The 24,216-nt window shown below is 36.9% G+C and overlaps 1 protein-coding gene across 7 annotated transcripts in view; it reads right to left on the minus strand.

The window, feature by feature from the left end:
• HERC2 (HECT and RLD domain containing E3 ubiquitin protein ligase 2) overlaps positions 1-24,216 on the minus strand; it is a 115,342-nt gene that overhangs the window by 49,915 nt on the left and 41,211 nt on the right. For 6 of the 7 annotated variants that reach the window (XR_012660674.1, XM_075093714.1, XM_075093675.1 and 3 more), the window contains 35 exons: positions 23,990-24,183; positions 23,255-23,455; positions 22,461-22,689; positions 22,263-22,387; positions 20,770-20,948; positions 19,635-19,819; positions 19,121-19,276; positions 18,663-18,848; positions 17,352-17,522; positions 17,145-17,248; positions 16,872-17,022; positions 16,038-16,252; positions 15,002-15,134; positions 14,765-14,892; positions 14,459-14,654; positions 13,712-13,848; positions 13,052-13,225; positions 12,833-12,969; positions 12,598-12,749; positions 11,990-12,181; positions 10,965-11,152; positions 10,274-10,466; positions 9,482-9,664; positions 8,724-8,908; positions 7,030-7,177; positions 6,741-6,937; positions 6,267-6,497; positions 5,457-5,598; positions 4,772-4,915; positions 3,267-3,409; positions 2,788-3,055; positions 2,482-2,624; positions 962-1,060; positions 694-862; positions 455-580 (listed from right to left, as the gene is read on the minus strand). Coding sequence is in view for 6 of the 7 variants with exons in the window: in XM_075093714.1 (XP_074949815.1) it covers positions 455-580; positions 694-862; positions 962-1,060; positions 2,482-2,624; positions 2,788-3,055; positions 3,267-3,409; positions 4,772-4,915; positions 5,457-5,598; positions 6,267-6,497; positions 6,741-6,937; positions 7,030-7,177; positions 8,724-8,908; positions 9,482-9,664; positions 10,274-10,466; positions 10,965-11,152; positions 11,990-12,181; positions 12,598-12,749; positions 12,833-12,969; positions 13,052-13,225; positions 13,712-13,848; positions 14,459-14,654; positions 14,765-14,892; positions 15,002-15,134; positions 16,038-16,252; positions 16,872-17,022; positions 17,145-17,248; positions 17,352-17,522; positions 18,663-18,848; positions 19,121-19,276; positions 19,635-19,819; positions 20,770-20,948; positions 22,263-22,387; positions 22,461-22,689; positions 23,255-23,455; positions 23,990-24,183 (5,904 nt within the window). In the remaining variant the exon portion in view is untranslated. The remainder of the gene's footprint in view (positions 1-454; positions 581-693; positions 863-961; positions 1,061-2,481; positions 2,625-2,787; positions 3,056-3,266; positions 3,410-4,771; positions 4,916-5,456; positions 5,599-6,266; positions 6,498-6,740; positions 6,938-7,029; positions 7,178-8,723; positions 8,909-9,481; positions 9,665-10,273; positions 10,467-10,964; positions 11,153-11,989; positions 12,182-12,597; positions 12,750-12,832; positions 12,970-13,051; positions 13,226-13,711; positions 13,849-14,458; positions 14,655-14,764; positions 14,893-15,001; positions 15,135-16,037; positions 16,253-16,871; positions 17,023-17,144; positions 17,249-17,351; positions 17,523-18,662; positions 18,849-19,120; positions 19,277-19,634; positions 19,820-20,769; positions 20,949-22,262; positions 22,388-22,460; positions 22,690-23,254; positions 23,456-23,989; positions 24,184-24,216) is intronic. The other variant, XM_075093695.1, reaches the window with a different exon arrangement.

Below are 24,216 nucleotides of genomic sequence, written 5' to 3' on the forward strand. Positions count from 1 at the left end.
AAAATCTGTACCTCTTCAAAGAATCTAGGCCCCACAGACTACCTCTCTAACATCTCTTACAGCTTGACACTAGTGCACCCCACTTTCTCCTCACTTTCATATAAAGTCTTCAAGTCAGTTATACTTCTTAGAGGAAAACCATTTGTGGTTCATCCAAAGCATAAATGAGAACTACAACAGGAAGCTGCACAGATTCTTAAAGACCTTTACTGTATGCAAATGGAGTGCCACAAAAAGCAGATGAACACACTAACAAAATGGGCTGCCACAGAGTACATATCTATGAATTAGTCACAGACATCAAATGCATTCTATACTCTTTTCATCATGAAATATTCTACAAAACAGTGTGATTTTTAAGTGTGTCTTAAGATTCTCTCCTTAAACACTGCAGAAAGCCTGTGGGGTTTCCAATTTTATTACCTCCCCATGCCCCATTTTGAATATACGTTACCTTTGACAACTCCCACGCTTCGGTGAGTAACTGAGCCCCATTTGTATTTGGGTGTGGTAACAGAGCTTTTCACACGCACTTTGTCACCTATCTTGATATGAGAGGCAGAACTCTGCGGTGGGAATCCTAGCAGTTGCAAGAATAAATGCATGGTGAGTAGGTTTTCTCCCCCCAAAAAATAAACCTCCTTTAGTGTATCGTTCAGTTTTTTATTAAAAAGTAGTTAGCACTGGACTTACCTAAAAGCTCAACATGGATATATCTGACCCAGTAAGTACCACCCTTTTGTTGCCAATCACACTGAACGTTCAGGTCATGCAATCCATCTCGATCCAATTTAATAACTTTGCCTACATCTCCCTCACAAACCTCCTCATAGGTTCTGCAGCACCTAACCATCATGCCCACCTAGGGAAAAAGGACAACAGAATGCCATAGCTATGTAAAGACTTTTGTACCAGAAGGAACATAAGTAGTTTCAGTATAGCTTTTCACCATCATGCTTACCTGAATAATCTCCCTCACATACACAGCATAGTCATCATTACTTAAGAAATCAGCTCGTTTCTTGTAAGTCTGGGTCTCTGTTACAACAGCACCACTCGACTGGAAAAGAAGTCCAAAATATACATACAACAGTTACAAAATCTGTCTTCAATTCAGATAAATAAAATTGTTAGCAGAGACTGAAGAAAACCCAAAACCACACACACGTAATATCCAAGTCGCATGCCAAAATGAGTAAAAGTCTTCAATAGGTCAGCTCACTACAGGGCTAACATTTATGACCTACTTTACTTTAAAGTAAAATTTAGTTTTCAAAATTATTAGCCAAGGAACGTAGCTGCAAATTTTTAACATGTATGAAACAAGCTGAAAGTTGCTATTATGAAATCTGCTTCCCATAGAAAATTAGAACAAAGAGAGTTTGTGAGTAATCTACTTAGCCTTACAGATACACATTCACATTCCACTTCTTAGGCTATTTCGGGGCGGGGGGGGGGCGGGACACGGGGAACACACACGCAGACAGGAACCAAACAAAAAACAATCGTGAATGGTAATATCCTACCTAAAGTATACTAGGTTTTTTGTTATATAATACAATGGGATTTAAAGTATTCCCTTAGAAAAACAAGCTGGAAAAAGGGTAAGACTGTAGTTATCAGAAATTGAATTCCAGCTGTAACAAGAATTTTCAGAAAACTTTCTTCTGTTTTGAGTATTTAATGTTTTTTCATTCAAGGCAATATACAGCAGTTTCTCACTGAAATACTGATAAAGATCTCTGAATTCAATGTCAGGTTAATTTCCTTCAAAATATAATGCATTTCTTTCAGTTACGAAATCCAACATGTGCCAGAAAACTCAACATGACTCCTTAAAAAATAAATAGAACTATGGAACTCATTTCATTTTACTGGCAAATCCTTACTGAAACAGTTCCTGGAAGTCAACAGAAGCCTAATACAAATTTACATGAAAGCCATCACACTCAATAGGCATTGTAAAGGTCATTTATCACCAATAAGTGAAAATAGTTTTCATAAGGAAAAAGCTACGTTATTTCACTGATATCTTTCTGCCATTTATTCACTAATTCCTCAGTCATTCCTTGTAGCTAACATACATTTGTTTTTCAGACTAAAGGAAGGGAGGTGGGGGGAAAAAATGGCAAGAAAAAAAAAAAATAGAAAGAGGAGTCCCTTACAAATATTATACTATAGCATTGACTATTTTAGATGAAACTGAGATCAACTATCAGGGATGCTTACAGCTACCGCTAGTGAAACATCTACCTGCATTCTACTTTTCCCCTGTGCTACTCATACATAAACATTTATAGATTATTCTTGAGTTCTTCTATGACATGCCTTAGAAACATGTGGCAAATGTGGCCCTTGTTACAGTCTTGAAAGCTTGAGACAGCAGAATATCCTTGTACTCTAACCAAGTTCATAAAAAGGAGGAAGTACAAAATTTGCAGCCAGCTAGCATGACTCAGGTTTTAGTAAGTTGATATTTACCACAGGGCAAGCAGCTTCAGCTTCTTCTACCTCCTCTGCTATTTCCTCATCTGAATATTCATCAGAGATAGTATCAGCATCAGAGAGATCCGTAATTTGAACATCAGGGTGATGCAACAACCAGTCAACCAAGGCTTCCACTCCTAATACAGAAAACAAACTCAGTCTGTCTCTAAGGGATTCTCTGACATCCTTAAGATTGTATCCAAAAAGAGCAGTAACATTTGCTCCCCTGTAAGTAGCATTTTCATCTGCTTGCCACTTTTCTTCTCCTTCTAACATCATTAATTTAACTAAATTAAATACCTGGTAATCCAGAAGCACTTCCAGAGGTTCCAGACAGAGACTTTAGTGCAAATTCTATGTTTTTCCTAGGGAAACCCATTTCCATAACTTGAACTACAATGGGGAGGGGTGGAATTGGAGATTGCTTGCGTTTCTTCACTTTTGTGGGTCGGATATGTTGCACTGTGATGGGTGTTGTAGCTTCACTAGAACTGCAGTCTTCAAACACCGGAGTTGAAGGATGTGTAGACTCTACAGCCAGATACTGGCATACTGCCAAAGCAGCGGCCTAAATGAGAACAAATAAATCAGTCCAAGTAGCACAAGCATATTTAGAGTGTGTTTTTGTGTGCATGTGCCTGAAATTAAAGGTGATTTGCCAGAAGGGGTTCAGTGTCACTTTTTTTTTTTAAACCTATAGTTTAACAAGTTTCAACTGGAATGTGAATTAAAAAGACTTATTTATTAGGTTACTTATTAGCAGAAAACAGAGACTCTACCTCAAGCTCTTGTTTGTCAAATATTGCTTTCACAGGTGACGGTTGCGTAGCAGCTGTCAAGAGTTGCTGTAAAAGAATCATGGGAGGCTGAGGTCCTTCGGGGGACATATCTCCTATGTCGGGGGAGGCAACAGCTCCATCCTCTTGAAACAAAAACATATTACATTGTTTTGGTTAAAATAATAAGTCAATCAGGAGACTTATTTTGGGGCCTGTTGGTTGATCAAACATTGTTATTTCTCCCATATTTCTCCAGAGGAATCACGCATTTATATCATGTGTGCCACATGTCTAGCAGAAACTGCTCAGTGGGCAGTGAATTTGCAAAAGTATCTTCTGAGTTCACCTTTTTCCAATAACATTATTATACAGTGGTCCTTCCAGTATAAAACACTTTATATAGACAACCAACAATCTCACTGATCCCCAAAATGTTGGCGCATACTTTCAGGATTGAGTCATTTCCCCCTCTAATACACCTCTTGGGAAGAGCTCCCTACAGATATTCATTGCCCCTTCAAGAGTACACCTTCTTTGAATCAACTGCCTCACGATTCTGCAACTTTTGTATTTGATTTTCTATTCTTGTTGGCATAAACATGAATGTTTCCTAGATCTTTACTGTGGCTATCTCAGGAAAGTGTACTCACTTTTCATCTACCTTCAACAAAAGGAAGTTCTCATATTTGAAAGAATAACAAAACAGTTATTAGTCCTCATGTACTTAAACAAAAACAGCATAAAAAAAGAAAAAAGTTGGGTGGGCTCCCCACCACCCACTTAAAAACCACATTCCATTCCTGGAAAAAACCTGATCATTCTGTTTACGTAAAATTTGGCAACTGACAAAAACCCCCAGAAACATACAAATAAACTGAATTTATTAATATATTTAAAGACATTACATGCTTCACAAATGCCCAAAAGAATTAATATAAACTATAAGGGCATCAATAGCTATCCTGGAAGCTGACAGAGCCATCTTCTTCATTTTTATATGTAGAATGAATGTATATAGAGAATGAATTCAAATTATTAAAACTACAATTCCTTAAAGTCCTTCTAAGACTATGCTTAAGACACTGTACCCTGGTACTTGTTTCACTGGAAACTGCAAAATATTTGAAGTGAAAGAAATAGCCATTTGAGAACTCATACTTTAAGCTTTGAAGCAGAAAAAGAAACCACTGCAAAAAAAACCCACAAGTTTTTAAAAATTACTTACAAAGCTTACTACCTACCTATAGAGGACTTACAAATGTAGCTAACTCTAATATTTCAAGCTTCAACACATGATCCACTTAACCTTCAAAATGTAAGTTAAAAAGTCAAAATGCTTTTTATGTAAAAGGTTAAAACATTCCTGCATTTTAATTTCTGATTTTTAATCTTCAGAGGGCAAACATGATTTCTAGGCTCCAGCTGCCATTAGCAAGGGTTATAACCACATAATCTATCTACCATCTAAACAAACAGCAACATACTCAAGTTCCATTTCAGAATACCTGCCGGATTTAACGCACACTCCTGAACAGCTGGCTGAGATAAGATCTGCCTTAGTGTATCCTGGTGAGAAAGGAGAGCTCGGCCTGCTTTCAGTATGTAGAGCTTCAATTGCTGGCATCGCAGTAGGTCCAAATCCACTTGACCTATCAGAAATATTAAGCAGCCATTAGCACTAAGAATCTCTTGTACTGGAGTAGAAAGGCTATCATCCATACAATCTCAGTCCAAAAATCAGTTTACATCTTATTTCACTGTGTGAAGGCTTGTGAAATACTGATGGTACAAGGCAGTCTGAACAGCACCTGGATGAAAAGTCTGCATGCATTCTATGACCCATCACGTTAAAAACACTGCCTTCCTACTTTTCATACCCTGGACAATCATACAGCTGATGTATAGCACAGTAAGTACAGTTGTTAGATGCATCCAATAGTAAACAATTCAATACCAAAGTCCAGACCCAAACCTTAATTTCTCAACAAAGTAAAAGTGGTATTCCACTTCCAGTGCAGAGCAATTAATCTCCTAGCTAAACATGTCTCATAAGCGCATACTATTCAGTGTTGATTAAGAAAAAAGGTAAGGGCCAGAAAACCCTTCTTATGTACATTTGCAGTTACCAGTGTTTTTCCAGAGTATATTCAGCTATTTTAAAACAGAACAAAAACAAAAAAAAAACCCCACCTGTACCTGAAAGACCCTGATTGGGTGACTTCGTTCTTTGTTTTTCTATTTTACTTCCAGCCAGATTTACTAGTTGAGCCCAAATGGATAACATCGGCTCAGTGAAAGGCAAGTTGTTCACATTAAAAGCCACAACTGGAAGCTAGACAGTGGGGGAAGAACCAGACAAAAAAAAAACAAACAAAAAAACCATAAGCATTTCCCAAAATTTCTGTAAAATCATTCAGAAGTTTCAATGGTTATTAACTGGAAAATAGAAAAAGTAGCATTTGTCTTATTGCTTTTGACCAGGAACTGGAGAGGATTTCCATTCCCTACGTAGTTCCTAAGCCTGTACTTGTACCATATAATTACAGGTCTACTTGGCGAAAAAGCAAGACAGAGTCAGAGCAAGGAAGAACTGCAGACCAGGCACTTTGACTGTGCTTTCACTAAAGCCATGTTAACCACCTTGAGATTAAGATTCAAATGAAAACACCCAAGAGTTTCTACATTAGTTAGCAAATGAAGTTAAATACAAATAAATACACTCCTCTCATGTAAGAGCTAAGAACCACATCATCATGACTTGGGATTTTACCTCAAGTGAAAGGACTTCAGCTCAAACCCTTTCACCTCCTCAGCAAATGAGGGTGGGCATTAAAGGCCCTGTAGAGGTTCAAAAGTACCATCTTATGTTTGCATTCAGAGCACTGTATGTGTTGAATGTCAATGTATTTATCCAATGAAGAACAAATATTTTCTCTGTACCTTATCAGAGCCCTTAACCATACTCTTCCCTGCATTAAGGCCTCAATAAAACGAACTTACTGGTTTTAGTTGATTCAAAGGGCACACTCTACATGTTCGCATGTCATAGAACTGTACAGTGATTTTCCCTTTTGGGGTGATGCGTGTCACTGTGCCTTCTCCAAATTCGTCATGAATGACTTGTCCACCCAGTCTCAAACGACTGTCTATGCCACCAATCACCGCTAACACTGCCATTAGGCCTCCCACCTCTGGATTCTCAGCATCAGGAAAGTAGTCATCCAACAGAGCCTAACAAAGAACAAGAACATTAACTGTAGGGAGAACACATACATAGTTCCATCTGCTTTAAAAATACAAAGTTAATCACACGTACTTCAATTTTAAAATTACAACACAAATATATATATAAAAATACAAAACAGAAAAATGGTTTCAAAATTAAGCTTAATATTGTTTACAAACATTTACTATTTATCATTTCGAAATAAATATTGCTATAAAAATGAGCTTATTTTAAAACGTGGAAACTACCCCTTCTGACTGTTTTCCTGCAAAGATGTGGGTGATGGAGGTTAGCTGAGAGTTGATGTACTTGTTTATGAGTCCATTCCACTGGCTGAGCGAATGGAGCGTCCTCAGCAGTGCCACTATCTCTTCTGCTAAAGTACTACTGTGAGTGGCAGTTAGAGATGCTTGGGGCCTGGCCTTTCTCCTTCTCAGAGTAGATTCTGGAAAGACAAAGCAATAGCACAGCAGTTATCAATTTAACACACAGATTTTCTACACATAAAAATAAGCCACTGAGGGAAAATTCCTCTACCTCTGAGCAGTGGGATATCTGAAGAACAAGTACTAAGCAGGCTGCCTAAAAATCCAAATAGTTTTTCCACAAGAAATTTCATGTCTCTTGACCTTTCATTTTTATCCCAAGATGGAAGTACTGCTTTCAACAAATGTACAGCAAGGATCTAAAAAGAAAACATGATCAGTGTTAGTTCATTCCAAGTCACCAAATATTAAAAGGAATTCTCAAACATATTAAGTACAGAAGAAAGGCATTTTAAAAGTTAGCCTTCATTGGCACATTACATTAGTGAAGCCAACCTCTTCAATACTCAGGACATGAGACAAACACACACTGGAAAACAATGTAAATGACTAAAACACATAGGAAAAATAGGAATACAGAATGAGAAGGTTTGTTCAGATTCCAGACCCAGAACGTTGTACTAAGATCTATTTCAGAATGAAAGTTTCCAAGTGTTCTCCAATGAAGGTATGATAAATAAAAATCACGAGATATTAAGCTGAATGATACAAGAGGGCAAAAAGCAACCACAGTGGCACCCAAAAGTAGTTACTGTGAAGCTAGGGCCTCCAACACAGTACAGAAGAAACAGGCTGGCATCTCTAAACATTATGTAGGACTGGCACGAAACATGTGAAGGCACAGCACTGCAGTAACAAAGAGCAGGTGGGGTTGCACGTTCCAACCAGGAGTATTTCAGGTTTTGAGCTGCTTCATCTTCTACCCAGAAGACCAATACAAGTGACCAGTAACAGTGAAGAGATCTCTTTCCTTGCAAACCTCTGTCAGTAACATGTCTTTCTAAAACTTCAAGGTCTCATCTTTTTCTTGTTACTAAGTTAGCCGCTGGTACGTGAGGAATGCTCACTTCTTGAGTATTCCCTGAACCAGCACAGCTAACTCTAATGCATTAAGTCCAGGATGATGACAGAAATCTCATCATATTAAAAATACTGGCAAGAATTTGCTGGAAGATCAATCAAAAATGCACAGGCCTCTATGATACAAGGCTTTAATTAAAAAAAGTGCTGATGCCTTATCAAGGAAAAGATTAAGATGATCTTTTGATCCCCGAGCCTTAAAACTTGGAAGAGTTATTCCATAAGGTCGCTTTTCAATCTCATGAAAAAGGCAGTACAAGTACAAGATGCTAAGGAAAAAGAAATGAAAAAAAAGAAAAAAGAAAAGAAGAAAAAAGGGGAAAGGAGACAAGGGAAATACAATATCAAAATAAGATGCAAAGATGTAGCTTCTTAAGAGAGACTGTAATTAAAATAATAACAACAGTTTACTATGGAAGGAGGGACAGTAGATAATACGCAATTTGATAACCTAAACTGAAATTGCACATTTTTCCTAACCATCTTTTTGTTATTCTTTTCTTTATTCAATTTCTAGGAATCGTTATATAGAAGTTTCTGGAATACATTTCTGGAACACTCTTTTGGCCTCTCATCTGTAAAAAACTTTCAGGCTTTCAATAGAACAAGGGAGTCTGTAGTGCCCTGAAGGCTCAAATACTTACAGATGTATATTCAAAACAATGAATCTTAAGTAGAAGAAGACATGGTATGTTTTTTCCAATTAATTAAAAACTGATTTAAGGACATTTCCCATCTGTTTTTTAAAATACGAATTTTTTTTAAGAGAACTAACGTCTATTAAATTCATTGCCTATCAAAGTAATTTGGAAATACACACATTACCTGTCTCTGTAGTGAAGCAGCAGTGAAAGATTCATGCCCCTCAACAATTTTCATTAGCAAAGTTATCCACTGAGATGTACTAAGAGTGCTGCACATCTGAGGCATGAGTGCTATACTTCGAATGAATCCCAACGTGCACCAACTCCTATGCTGTTCTTTATAAACTAATTTATTTGGCAAGGAAGCTAAAAACAAAAAGATATATACATATAACAGTTGACTTTTCCGCCAGCTATGTAATTCTCTACATACTACGTGGGGCTTTTTTGGACAAAACATAACACTGAGCTACTCTACTGTCTTTATAAAGACTATTAACTTCAATTCTAAAGCCTGTAATTAATTTTATTAAATATGCCTTTAAAACAATTCTCATACCGTTTCCTCATTTCAAAGTAGTTAACAGGTTCTGAAATTACAAAGCAGCTATGGAAATTGATATAACTTACTCAGTCATACTGTTCTCCCCAAAGAGAAAAAGACTGCTAAGAAATGCATTGTCTAAGACAACCATACACACCCTGATGCTCCACATCTTACGCATTTCTTCCGCTTTTACTGCTTATGTTCTAAGAATGCTCAAGATGACTTACATTGCTTTTGCTAACAATTAAGATTTTAAAAGCCCAGAAAATGCATTTTCTAGCCTTTGGCCTTAAAGGCTTAAAAACTAGTAACAAAAGATTTACAAAGTTACAAGACAACAGAGCACAAAACAGAACTACATAGCTGAATCAGACTGTTTCTATATAATATACCTGATTTATCTATTGTTCCACTCTCCACAAGCATACGGAGTAGACCACACAAAGTCCTAGTAGCATCACTTTGCATGACTTCAGCATGGACGCCAGCAGAGAGGCACAGTGTCTGCAACAGGTTCACAGTACTTGTCAGCATCATGGAAGTAGGGTGGAGATTCCTTTCAACTTGTTCTCCTTCTGAAGGGAGACACAAAAGGCAAAGGAATACATTAATGTTGAGTTCATCTACTTCATGAAGAGTTCTGAAACAAACAAAGTGTGAGCAATTTGTTTTAAATATTTTCTGTAAGATAATTTCACATGAAGATGATTCCTAATTTCCAACTGCAAGGCAAAATATAAACCAGATATTTTGTGCAGATATTTTCAAGATATTCTCTAGCAGTACACAACTTAAATTCCAAGTGCAGTACCAAGAATAAGGAAGCAGTGTGACTACATGTATAATTAGGCCATATAAAAAACACACTTTAGAATGGCATTAACATATGTTGAAACATATACCTCCTGGTATCTGTAACTGAAATTATTTCAGTTGGATCATACTGTTTTCTTTGGCCCATGAACGTGCAACAAATGTGATACCATCCTTCTATCCTCTTTCTCAGAGTAAAGCTACCTTAGAGATTCTGGTCAGAAATGTACACACACTAAATTAATCTTCTTTGATGAAGCATTTTCTCCTGTGAAAGAAGCCTTTTCATATTACAAGATACCAAATTTGGAATTCAACTAAAGCCGTGCCCCCACTTTTATAATAATAATAAAAAAAAATTGCTTTTTTACCAGAATCATCCTCAGTGTCTGAATCCTCTGTTGCAGGCTGCGTTGCCGGCAGTGGCTCAGCTAGTTTGAGATCGTATTTTCCCTCCTTCCCCATTCTGTAAGAATTTGTACTTCCGGTGTCCCACTGCACTCTAATCCAGCCATCTTCTCCCAATTCTCCAATCACACGACCCAAACCTGGAGGGGGTCCATCCTGACAGAACAGAGAGGCTCAGATTACACAATCAACAACACTAATTCATATCAAAGTTCATAAAACAATAATGCAGTTGCTCTTTTTTGCTGCTAACTTAATGGTGAGGTAGTAAACATTCAATAATGTTTCAAAATCCAGCACAAAGCTGGAAAGCATTTCACAATATTCAAAAGAAATCACCCCAGTAAACTGCAGCAACACTCGGATCTGTTTTACTCTGCACTACATAAGTGCCATACACACCTAGATGGAAGCATATAATATTGTAGCAAACAAGTGATTCAGTTTCCTGTTCAATCTCGCATTAGGACAGTCTCACTAAAAAGAATTTTCATCTCCAAAAGTGAAGTTAAACAAATAATTATATTTTATGTTAATTCTCCAAGTCTTTGAAATGTAAAGTGACCTTTAAAGTTTGAATATAAATACAGACAGTCCACTGAATAGAGACTTTAGAATTTTAATACACCCAAACCTGTATGAAAGAAGTTGTACCTGATCACCCCATTTCCAGTCTACCCCTCTCACTACTCTGGTACCAATTTTCATCATGGCTGCCAGCTCTGGTCCAGAAACAGGGAGCTGAACAGGTGTAGCTTCCTTTCTTGACTCTTCTAGAACTGTGGCAGAAGCTCCACGAGAAGAGGCAATCATATCTTCTTCAATGTTGTCAGAACTAGGTCCTGAAGAGGAAAAAAACATGCAAATAATTTAAAAATATGTACCTTTGTCACACTTAAACCTTAAGGCACATAAGATTTGCAATATAAAAGCAGTAACAAATAGGAAAGCTGACCTAATAGGCGATACAGTCAGATGAGCTTTTATGAAACTAGGATACAACGGTTTTGAACACACAGGGCTTTAAGCACTTAATTTTGAACAAAAATAAATGACAAAAATAATAGGGACATTTTAGTGATGAGTCCAGTAGTTAAATGGTTCTACTAACAGATTTTAAAAAAAAAAAAAACCAACCACACTTTTTATGAGAACTCCAGATAAGTACAAGTTACAAGAACAACTATTTGCTATTATTTAAGAAAACAAAGAAAGAAAAAGCAGGAGAAGTTGAATCATGGCAAGAAACACACCAGAATTTCTTGGAACCCAACAAACAAAGGAAGCTTCCAGCTTAAATATGCAGACTGGGTAGAAAAAAAATGAAAACGAATGAGTAGGGAGTAGGCAGTTTTTAGTACTTTAAAATTTCCATTTTTAGTTTATTTGTTATTTTTCCACCAAGACTACACTATCACTCCTAAATTCTAGTGAAGGATTGCCAGAGCAAAGGCTTAGGAGAAAAATCATGGATGAATAAAGGCTGAAGTCAAACTAACTTCCTTTTCAATCGTGCGTACGGATGTTGTTTTTGTACTGGGGGTAAAGGTGAATAGCATTAACTACTATCTTTAAGCAGCAAAGTCACTCTGCAGTTTAGGTACACCAGCAAGTAAAACATACAGGAGATTTATAAAACACATGCTTTCTTACAAACGAGAAGCCGGAAGATCTCATACCTATCAGCCGCAGCGTTGTTTGCGTCAATGCTAGCATGCCAGAATTAAGGAGGAGGCTCAAGGTATTAGCACCATGTTGCAGCGTCAACATGTTGAGCATGACCAACAGAAAACGTGCTTGTGGAATAGTCCCTAGACTTGGTCCTGCTGGATTCTCATTAGTAATTGTTTGTAGAGGAACAGGCTGTACACCTAATTCAAAAGAAATACAAATCACAAAGTCAGTTGATATTTGGAAGCTGCAATAAAACAGGTTATAGATTTGTTTGATGGTTTAAAATATTTTTATTCCTTGCTTGGCTTTAAGAATTTACACGGTGAAGTTCCAAGAAACTTTTTATAATTTAGACTTTAATGGTAAAATGTTACTAATGAGTAATCAAAGACGTGGTGCTGGGACACCAGCAACATTCCCTTAAACACCAAAAAGTGAGTTAAGGGGGAACAAGGTGGGGTGGAATACCACGTGAATGGACAGAAAGTCAAAGTATTTCTGAGCACAGAGGGAACTTGTTTTAGGATCCCAATTACTGGGAACTTCAAAATATGCAACAATATTCATTTAAAACAGTTTTATCCCAAGCCAACAGCAACAAAATGAGATTCACCTAGTTCTTTAAATTTTGCAGTAGCATCTAGCAAGATGTTCCGGACATTCTGAATAGCCCATGCATACAACTTTCCAAAAGTTACTTCTAGCAGCATTCTGTTAAATGGTGGGATCAGATCAACGTCCTTCAAACAGTCGGTAAGAGGTTCCCTTCACAGAAAAACAACAACAGAAATTAGTATTTGTTTTTGTTACTGAAGAATTGTGAAAGGAAAAACAACAAAAAGTTTTACCCTATATTTGCTCCTTCTGGAATAAGCCTCTGCCATCCACAGAACATAGCATACTGCACAGACGGGAGCAAAAAATTTTTTGCTGCCAATTTCAGAATAGTATCTATTCCCTCCAGACGAACTTCTGCTCTTTCCAACTGCAAATGAGAAAAAAAAATACAGAAGTGCCATACTTCTGAAAACTGCTAATATATGCAAACCCATTTTCATCCATTTTACCTGTTTCAGCAAACATTTTCTCATTTTTTCTACATCCACCGGCTCTTCTTTAAGTGCAAATTCAACAATGGTGTTAAGGAGGGCAGACTGTGGATACAAGCCTTGGACATTTTGCTTAAGCCACTTGTATTTGTGGACACCTGTAACCGTACTCAAAAGCGGCTGCCATTTATCCTGCAAAACAGAAGGTAGCGTGTTAAAACAAATTTTAAATTACTGAAAATGTAAATTTTCATGTAAAGCCATGTCCAAATTTAAAATACCAGGAGTACAAAAAAATGGAAACTTCTTCAAAGCCAGGAAAGGGCTTAGTATTATTTGCAACTCCTCTTGTTTACAACTGCTACATAAAATTTCAAATGCCTTAATATTAAAAAAGAGGAAGTAACCCATCACAACCTTTCATTTCATGAACACTTCTAAGATTATCAGTAATCTAAAAATTAGACAAAGTATCTTCATGTATTTTAAACATGCAGTACACAACCTTGTTTTTAAGAATTACTCCAGGTTTCACTAAAACAATTGGCCGTACTTAATTATATACCCCAAACACTATTATCAGTATATTAAATGTCAAGTTATAGCAATCAGGCTTTAGCTAGTATTTTTTCCTCGTTATTTTTATTCACAAGGTTGATTTAAAATCTGATATCTTACCTTGGGTGATTTGATTGGTATGGGCTTTTTATCTATAGGTACAGGGCTGTGAGGTACCACACAGGATTCTTCTAAATCACTCTCTTCGTTTCCAATTTTGGATTCTTCCACATCAGCAGACTCGGATTTTTTTGGTGCTAGAAACAAAGAAAAAAAAATATTATTTTATGTAATCTGATAACATTTTGTGGTGTCACATTTTTAAGTTGGCATGATAACCAAAGCATACAGAATGCTTAAGATCTGCCTGTAATAAAATGCAAATGTACTGTTAGTGAAATCTATGTCCAACTACTATCAAATTAGCTTTGGTAATATCTGCAACATGCTTTTATCTTTGAAGACCAACTTCAAAAGCACTTCAAAATTGTTCACCACATTAATTTATTTCCAGTTAAACAGTTCTCTGAGTACACTGCTTTAATAAAACATGATTTTTAGTAAGGTGCCACTTCTAGTTAAACTTTATTAAAACCAATTCAGAGGGACTGATGTTAATGGATCATTTTTAATATGCTGGAACACAAAGAAGCAGGCCTCATGTAAATTGGACTCTCCTGTCTGCCTGGTCTTTGCTGCAGTAAACAACATGTAACCATTGCTTTAGAAAACTTCATGAAAATGCAGCAGAAAGCAAATGGCTTTAATGCTTTAGCTAATAAAAGCCTCAAATATAGGGGCAGAAAACCTTTGAATGAGATTGATTTTCATTTTTGCAAAGAAAATGCAACATTAACGTTGCCTTACCTCTTTTTTTCCTTTTTTCTCTGATTATCTTCTGGGCTACCCTCCGCCATCGGGGCAAGGAACTCAGAAGTTTAAATTTAGACATTATAGAGAGATCATTGCAAACTGCAGGACGTAATTCATTGAATAAGAATCTCAAACGTTCAATGACAGGAGCACAAACTTCCTTGTAAGAACGTCCTTGTTCTTGATGAGTCTAGAAAAGGCATTGAAAGATTAGGTTACTGTTTAATGATCAATATATAACTTTTAATAAAAACACTTCAAATCAAAAATAATCTAAACTTCAGCAGATAAGAGGCTTACCTTAATCAGTGAGCATTTTGCTTGGTAGACAACACGACACACATCCACTACAGATTTTGGTAAGGTTTTGTGCTTTACCTGGTCAACTCCAAGGGTACCAGGATGAACAAGAGACAGTGCTACGTGACCTTAATGGGAAAAGACAATCTCTGAATATGCATTTCTAAAATCATCCATAGCAGAGTTTAAACTGGTCCAAAATGTATTCTGTGACAGCTAAACCACAAGCCTACCTACCCAAATCTTCATGCTTCAGAAGACAGCATAACAACAAACGTCCTACTTCTTCCACAGGATGTTCAGGAGGGAATGTGATTGGTGTTGTTAAGTGACACTGTTTACAGTACCTCTCTATTTGACACAGGAAGTCCTGCAAAAAACCCACACAACAGCCTCTGTTTAACTTTGGTTTTAAATACAATGAAAGGACCCAAATTACTGCAGCCAGCATTTAAAATAACACTGAATAACCTCCACAATGGAAACTAACATTCGGAAGTGAGATACACCACACAGCATGCACTATTTACTACACAACAATTATAACTCAACACTACAAAGAATACCCTGTATCCTTCTTCTTGTATGTAGAGCAACACGGCTCAAGGAACAAAGCTACTACTGCTTTTATCTCTTCCCGAGATAAAGCCAAGTCACATAATGTGATTTTTAATTGTCTTCTCCTGACTCATCTTTATTGCTATCGTATCCTCCTAAGGACTTATTTGGGGTTTTTCTAATAAAACAGTTGAACTCGAAGGGTTAGAAAATCTGACAGTATTACAGAAGACAGTGATCAATGCAAATCTTAGGGGGCTTCATAATATCCACGATTTCAACTAGGTGAAACCTGAGCTCCAAGGTAAAAAGGGACTTTAAGACAGAGACATACAGGCACCTGACACACAAAATACATTCCAAAAAAACTCCATCTCAGTTCAGCTGGAGGTGAGCAGGCTCCGTTTATACTACTAAAACTTGACATGGAAAGTAATGTATTATTAATTTTTTTGGTATGAATACATTTAAATTTTTTAGTTCTCCCACTCAAAAATTCAAAAGAAAACACTCTACTGTTATGATATCAAGTGAAATATGCAAATTTTATCCATTAGTAGTACTCAACCACTCCTTTCACAAAAAATAATTCTGAAATAACTTCTTCCATTGTTTTGTTATAACTTTTGGAGAATATTCACCAACAAAACTGTTTCAGGCCATCAGTGTCACCCTTCAGCAATATTTTTTATTAACAGAACCACTGAGAGCTTACCTTCACAGTGTGATCCTGAATATTATTATCTGCAATAGCTTGTAGAAAAGGTTGTGAATGGTCACTCAAAGTTAATCGATGTGTATATAGTTTTGATTTATTTGGGGTAGTGTTACCAGGTGAACTGCAGTGGTCTTCATCTTTTTCCTCATTGTAACTGTAATGAATCTGACTAGTTTGCAAGCCGCCAGAAAAGATAGATGACTTCAACCATTCTAAAAGAAAGAAAACACAGATGTATATTCTGATGAAGGATTAAGCTATCAAGACTCAACAACCCCCTCAAATAAAACACATACACAGCTTCAAACAAGGTTTAGCAGCTCTTCCATTTACTGAAATATTTCACAAAAGAGAAAAGGGTTCTGCAACTAAGAAACAATTAAGTAACAGGGCAGCCATCACCTGTTAAAGAGAGAATAGGGCCTTAGCAATTTTTCTGTGATTAATATTGAATTATACCCTCTATTCACCAAATTAAGATTATCCAACAAGACAGAATCCAACACCACATGCTCCAGGCACCCTTAACTGAACACAGATTAGTGAGATAACTGCGCTACAGAGTATCCTTTCTCTTTCAATAGTCTATCTTAAATATCCAAAATCTGTAATATACAACTGTTCTAAATTATCTAATACCCATTTAAATCTTGCTAAATTACAGGACCTTGATGAGTATGGCAGTTAATTTTAAGAATTAATTACAGGAAGAAGACAGCAAAACTAAAGAGGTGCTAGATTTCCAGTAAATTTATTTGGCCCATGTCTTTTTCTTGCATTCTTTGACAAGTATTTATCACTTATTTAAGCTCAAAATGAAGTTCTGCTTACTGGCACATTCAATTTCCAGAGGAGAAAGTGGTGTGCTCATTGCCAGGTAGGAAGCATGCAGTCCAAGGAGAAGACCCAAATTCCTTTCTGTGTCTATTAGAGGTGACGACAAAGTACTGAGATCTGGTGTTGTAATCACTTCCTGGTCAGGCTAATCAAAAGAAATTGGAATTGAAAGCTAGAACTGACCTCCTGAGCTAGAATAAGAATTCTGAAAGCAAAGCAATACTTTACTTCAGAAAATGTGTATCGGTTAATATGTAACATTTTTACCTCCATATACTGGCCAACACAGAAGGCATGCATTGACTCCCGCGTGTCCTCAAATTGCAAAGCAGCTTCCAAAGCAACAACTGGGTCCTCACCTGCAAACTGAGCTAATGAGAGAAAGAGGCAGTCAGTATACCTAAAAACCTGTTCACGCCAGCGAGTTTTGAAAGAGAAGCAATTTGTGTCTTGAATTCAGATGCTGATTCTCACCAAGTATGCTACTGCCAGTTAAAGACTGAGTTTGGAAGTCCTTTATATCATACACTTTCCCATCAATCACTGTCCAGAATCCTCCATCTTTGTTGTGGTTCTCTAGATCAGCTTTACGTATAAGTGTCACCTCCTCATTATTTCTGCAACTCTGGCCAGTAAAAAATGAACCTACAAGAATAAAACAGAATAGACAATTTACCAACAGAAAAACAGAAAGTAGATTTTTTTTCTGAAAATTCTTTTCATAGTTGCCTAACCAAGTTCTTCACTTCTGTGTAAGGGCTGCTTGTCTTCTGACATGCTCAAAAGTCAAAATGGCTATTAATATGTCCCTGTCAACATATTATGCAATTAAAATTGTCTGTATGCTATATTCTTTTATGCACAAGTTTCCAATATCACACTGTCAAAGACCTAGCACTGCTCATCTATACCGCTGTTTTGTTTGGAGGTGGAGCAGAACAACCGGTGTTCTGGCAAAGCACTGCTCTAGTCAGTTCTCCCTCAAAATTATTCGGTTGTATTATATGCTTGCCTGCAAGGCATTGCCTGTATATTTAATTTCAGTCTAAATCCAGATTTTTTTTTAAATAAAAGAAGAAAGGTTACATACACATTAGAACTCTTCCAATCTACATGTCAGTAAACCATTTCAAACTCAAGGTAATTTCATCCAGGCAGGAAGCATCAGAGTAATGATCGCACACAAGTGCCTTCATCTCAGTTTGCTCTATTAGAACAGTAACTGAATTTTCACATAGTTTTTGTTCTCCCCAACACACTGCTATCTAGCAGTGTGAGCTTTAGCTTTCTTGGGTTATGCCAACGAAGTTCCATTCCTCCCTCCACTAGTAAAATGCTCACAGTCAGAAATGCACATTTTCTGCTTTTCTTTTCACCCCAGACACACCTCATATTATGAAGTGCCCTGGAAAAAGAAAAATTCCTGATGTCAAAGCTTTCACATTACTCTCCCTTTACGTTACAGATAGAATTTAGTAACAAAATGTGTAGATGTATTACTCTTGTTTATACTGCAACTTTTCACACTCAAAATGCAAAATGATGAGAACTACTACTTCAAAAAGTTGCATTTGTACTCAGCTTAATCCTACCTCTATGCATAACTTCCTTAAGAATCTATTGACAGAAATAAATGCTGCCATGACTGCCATATGAACTGGTTAATAAAAGTTTGTACTGTAAAGCAGAATTCCCTACCTGAGAGTAGTTCATGAACAGCCACCATTTTTATATAGCTACTTTATGAAAACTTAAATAAATAGTCCAAATGCTACTAGTACCTACCCATTATTCCTGGCCATGCTAAATCCTCATTGTCATCCCTTTCCTTTCCAGGGGCTAAATGGTCAAATCTGTCTAGATGTTCTAGCAAGCCAGCCAACAGAGGGATAGCACCAGCTTCCTGCATTAGTCCAGCATTTTTACTGAGGAGTAGCACTATAGAAACAACCAATTCTGGAAGAAGAATGCCTAAAACACAGGAGATATTCAGATTTAATCCAAGACCTACATTTACAGCATCACAGAAGTAAATCACCAAGCAATGCATTCTGCCTTCTACTACTGCTTTAGTCCAAAGCTCTTGCCTTCTCCATCAAATTTGCCCTCCTTCTCTCCCATCAACCAAAAGATGAAACTGACTCTTTTTTAGTCATTTGTATCTTTCAAGAACACCTACATTACATTATAGCTTTATAATTTCATGGAAGAGAAGGAAGGGAAGACAGCAAAGAAAAACCTGCCTGTTAAATCTCCATCCACGACACGAGATACTTCTGCAAAGTGCCTGTGACTAGCAGAAGCGATGCTGGTTGCCACAGGCAGTATATCACCAATGTGTGTGCACAGAAGAGCAGTGTATTTCTTCAGTAAAGAGCCGACACCTAAGAGGTCAGGACCTGTATAAAAGGAGGAAGAGGACAGGAAAAACCATCACACAGATTTCAAAAGCTGCCAAACTCTTCTGAAATGCAGCCACTCAGTATTAGCACTGAAATAAGAAACCACGTTTTTAAAACTTTTTAGAAGTTTATAAAATTTATTATCTAGATCCTGTTGTCCTCCAAAGAGAAATTTTCCTTTACAGAAAACAATTTAAAGACACTACTTTCTAACACTTTTCAGACAGACTCAGCAACTAGGCTGATAAATGAGACAAGATGATAAATTAAAATTAGAAACTGCTATCCTGTAAAAGAGATATTACACAAATGCTTGAAGGAGGTGAGGCTTTTTTTTTTTTTTACAACAACTTACTGTATGTATTAGGGACCTGCCCAACACAATCTCCTGGGTAAAGTTTACTAACAAGCAGACGCTGAAAACGGAGCAACAGGTCCAGAGAAGCAGATCTCTCTTTGCTGTAATGTTCATGGTCCATGCAGGAAGAAATGCGACGAGCAACATCTTTAAGTTTGGCTATCGTCTGTGAAGCGATGTTCCTAATTGGTATAAAAGTATTGTAAAGTACTTAAAGGGAGCTGATAGTGAAGACAGTCCACAGAAACACTGGTTAAGCTTTTTCTAGACTTTCACACAAATATGTAAGAAACCTATGCAAAGTTTCTTTGTAGGATGTTTCCTTGTTTGCACCACAGTACCCAAAAATGTCAGTGGTTTTTGTGGAAGCATTTCATTTAACAAGATTCATAAAATAAATCAATTTTGTATTTCTTGTCATCACTCACTACAAAAAACAATCTGACAATTTTATCTGAAAGTCTGCAATGAAAGTCAAGACACTATGTACTTCAAAAGAGTCTCAGTACTGATCAAATTATATGGTTATCATCACAATTAAGTGAAAAAGCACAATACATTTCTCAGTAATCTCATAATTATTTACTGCCACATATTAAATAATGCTGTAGCTGACAAAGAAGCTTTGTTCTCAGCACCCTACTGGTCATGCAGTCGCAATTCTTCCTCAGTGTCACAAATCAAAAATTCAGGTTATTTCCCCACTTATCGTCCCAGCTAGAGTCTCCGTGAGGCAAAAGTATTCATTTCTAAATAAAAAGGACAGAACATTCAATTCTAAATAAATTTGCGCTGATTCTCATAATTTGTAAGGGCAGGCTTTTGAACGTTTGTCCTATATTTGTTACACAGACTTTCAGAGTACAGGAAGAAGTATCCAAATCCATAAAAGCAAGGCAACAAAACTTTCTAAAATCAGGTAATTAAACACAGAACTTTGCTCCTTAGCAAACATAAAATAGCAAAACTATAGACAAGCTAGGATAGTGTTCAATATTTTGAATTCTGAGGTGTTAAAATGCTAGCAGGAGACTATTTGCTAACCAAAATGAGCCTTCCTTTAGTTGACTAGCTCATAAAACATCTAAACAGATCTTCTGTACAAAAAAAAAGACAAATTTGAAGCAATTACCTTAGTAACTGCTGAATTAACTGAACTAATGGTAAACTTTGTTTTCCTGCAGATTCATAGATTCCAGTGTTAATAAGGTCTTTGTCCAATGGAGTCCTGCTCCTATGAAGCGTTGATGCATTTGCTTCTTGTTCATCAATTTCTTTTTCTTTCTGTGCTTCTTTTTTTGCTTCAATATCCTAAAAAAGTTAATCAAGTTAAAGAAAACGTGCAAACTGCCACTCCGATTATGAAACATTTTTCTAACAACTATTCACAATAACAAGATCAAATTACTTTTATCTATGCCAGAAATGAAATTAAACAATTCCTACCACACAAACATGATTATGTATTCCATAACCACCACAGGGGCACACTTTTTCTAAACCATTATAATATAATAAGAAAGGTGGGGGGAGGTGAAGGTAAACAAGAGTAGACCAACTTGCACTCCATTTCCACCAAACCAAGTTAACAATTGATTTCTGTTCTGTGCATGTTTAAACATGCCAGTAGCTGTTGCACAGTTCACAACCAAAGGCATATTTACTCTATTTATAGAAGTAATGAATCCAGTCCACTGCAGCAGAACCTGGGTTAGATTTGCTACTGTTCTATAGTCATAAAGGACCCTATGGAAATCAATTCACCCAAGTTTTAGACAATGTAAATTAACCTGTGCAGTGCTGTACGCTGCCACGTAGATCACTTTCAGCACATATCTGAAGTTGGTTCAGGCACTTCTCACTTATGCTATAACATAAATGTGCCCTAGGAGACTCAGTTAAGAAACAAGAAGTCCTGTGTGTCTTTAAACAACAGAAAATGCTAATGCTAGACTATACATTACAGCAAAACTTAATACATGCATTTCCTCTGCATCATAAACCTCCCTATTTACCAACAGTGGAGAGAAACCAAGAAGAAAATACACTAGGAAGAATTAAACAAAGGAAGAGGCAAGGAAAAAGCATATTTTTGTTTTCACAGCTATAAATAAATACAATTTACATCAGTTTGTGCAGAGGATATCCCATCTCTGAGGCTAATGGAGAAAACAGTATGTTTCTTTCATCCTTCGTATAACTAGTCAACATCTGTTAAATATTCAAAACAGTCTGAGATGGAACCTATGGAAATTTGGGATGCTGCAAAGAATTTACTCAGCTTGAATTTTAAGTAATAAGGCTGAAATTTTTGCTGGAGAGATACGGGTGGCATCAAGGAAATGAAGAACTCAAGAATCCCAGAGAAAGGTACAAAGCACTTTGTAAAATTATGCTCCTGTTACAGGTCTTTTTGAAAAAGTTTTGTTACCATTGTTAAAATCATCACTCTAGGCAACGAAAAGAAACATTCTATTAAAAAGGAGAATATGATTCAGTCTTCCATACAAACACTGGCTCAAGTTTTAGGTCTGAAGAGGATAACATCAATCCACACGCTTCAGAAAACACTTGATACATCATCTTGTTCTGTTTGTACAGAACTGCAAAGCTGCTGCAACATACCTGGATTTCTGCAGTAATAGCAGCACTTAGTGCAGACTCTAAGCCTCCATCAGCCATCAAGCTGCCCACCAGGAGGTCGATCATAAATCTACGGCCTGGGCTTACATTCATTTCATTTCCTGAAACTAAGAATTGAAGAAGCTATTAATAAACTAGAAATGCAAACACAAAACAAATAGGTTTGAATCTTGGACCAACCTGCACTGGGTAAAAGTGCTGAAAGAGCCCTAGCCCGCTCTTCTGCTGTCGGCAGTAACACAGACCACCCGCTCTGCAGCACTGCTTGAGCAGCTGATTGCACAGTATTAAGAACACCAGCATTGCTTGCTAATGTTACCACTGTCTGCTTCAGGCTATTGAGCAGTATACTGCCCAAACCTAAGCCAAGGCATTCCGGATCCACCTGATGACTTATGGCAGCATGAAGCTGAAAAAAAAAAAAAAAAAAAAAACAAACAAGAAAACAAAACAAAATGGCAAAATTTAAGAGATATGACCTTGAAAAAATAAAAGTCCATCCTGGAGCAATTGAGTAAGTTCACTGACCAAGATACAAACTTTTGTAAGTAAATTGGTAAAATTAAAGCGAAAAGCTGGCTTGCCTGAACACATACTGAATTTGAGCTAATAGTCAAAGATAACTCATTATATTTAACTATATCCCCTAAAACTCTGAACTGTAATAGCCTAAAGAATAACCTCAACTGTTTCTGCTTCGCTACAGTATGCTAGGAAAAGTAGCACATACAAGGCTTAATCTATTTACATTTTTTTAAATAGTTCATTGTTAATGAGATCCAAAAAGCTGTCAAGAAGAAAAAAAAACACCTCTAGCTGACAAAGTTTAGAGAGCAGAAAGTGATATTGTACTTATTTCACTTCTTAAATCAATAAAAATGTTTTAAAGCACATTAAGTCCACAATATTCATCCAAGCAATTTACTGAGACATTTAGTTCAGTGACTGCTCAATGTGTAAGAAATTGAAGGTACCTGAAGCCTTAGAAGGTTTAATGTTGCCACAGCCATACACTCCTTTTCCTGAGGAGGGGGCCAGTCAGAGGAGCCATCCATTCCCTCTGTCACTTGTCTTAGTAAAAGATCTAGCTGCTCAAATGTCATGGGGCAAACATCCACCACAAAGGGCACCCGCAAGCCTATTGACCATTCTGAACACGATGACCAAGCAAAACTCTATAAATGGAAACAATATACAAAGCCCAACAGTTATTTCCCAAATATAACATAACACTGATTAGAGGTAGGAGTGTAGAACTAACACATGTCTTCAAACAGTAATAGAAGACATGGAAATAATATCAGCACATCTGTTGAAGATAACCCTCCACTTGCATCCTTGTGAACATATGTTAAACCCTACCAATCTCTTATCACGTTTTCCAAAGTGCTGTTATGCCAGTCCAGATACCTTACTATCTTTGCTGCAGGAAACGTTCTGCTTGACAACTATCCAATTGCTGTACCAGACAAAAAAAAAGCAACCCCAAAACAGGTAAACAGCTACTTCTCAGAACACCCGATAAAGGGAAAGCTGGTCATCCCTTTTTGGCAGAGGAATCACACAAGAGCTGCTTTTTCCAAGCCTCCATTTATCCAGAATAAGAAATAAGAATATGAGAAGTCATGCAAGTTCGGATTAGCATACAGACCCAGTCCCAGTGACAATCAAAGACAAACTGCAATTAAGAATTCAAAAATAAAACTTACCTGAGCAGGCCCACAAGCAATTCCAACAATATGCTTTGTGTCTAATCCTGGGAGAGCTGCGGGCTCTGGTTTGGTGATCCGCAAAGTATCAAAATGTTGACACTGATCATTGCTTCCCCAACTATGCACTTCACTATCTTCAGTCAGTGCTAAACAATGGGTAGATCCAGCTGCTACATCTATCACTTTTTTCCCTGATAGGAAAGTCAAATATTGAAAATATAACT

This window comes from Phalacrocorax aristotelis, chromosome 1 (genome assembly GCF_949628215.1).
Source record: "Phalacrocorax aristotelis chromosome 1, bGulAri2.1, whole genome shotgun sequence".
NCBI classification, from domain to species: Eukaryota; Metazoa; Chordata; class Aves; order Suliformes; family Phalacrocoracidae; genus Phalacrocorax; species Phalacrocorax aristotelis.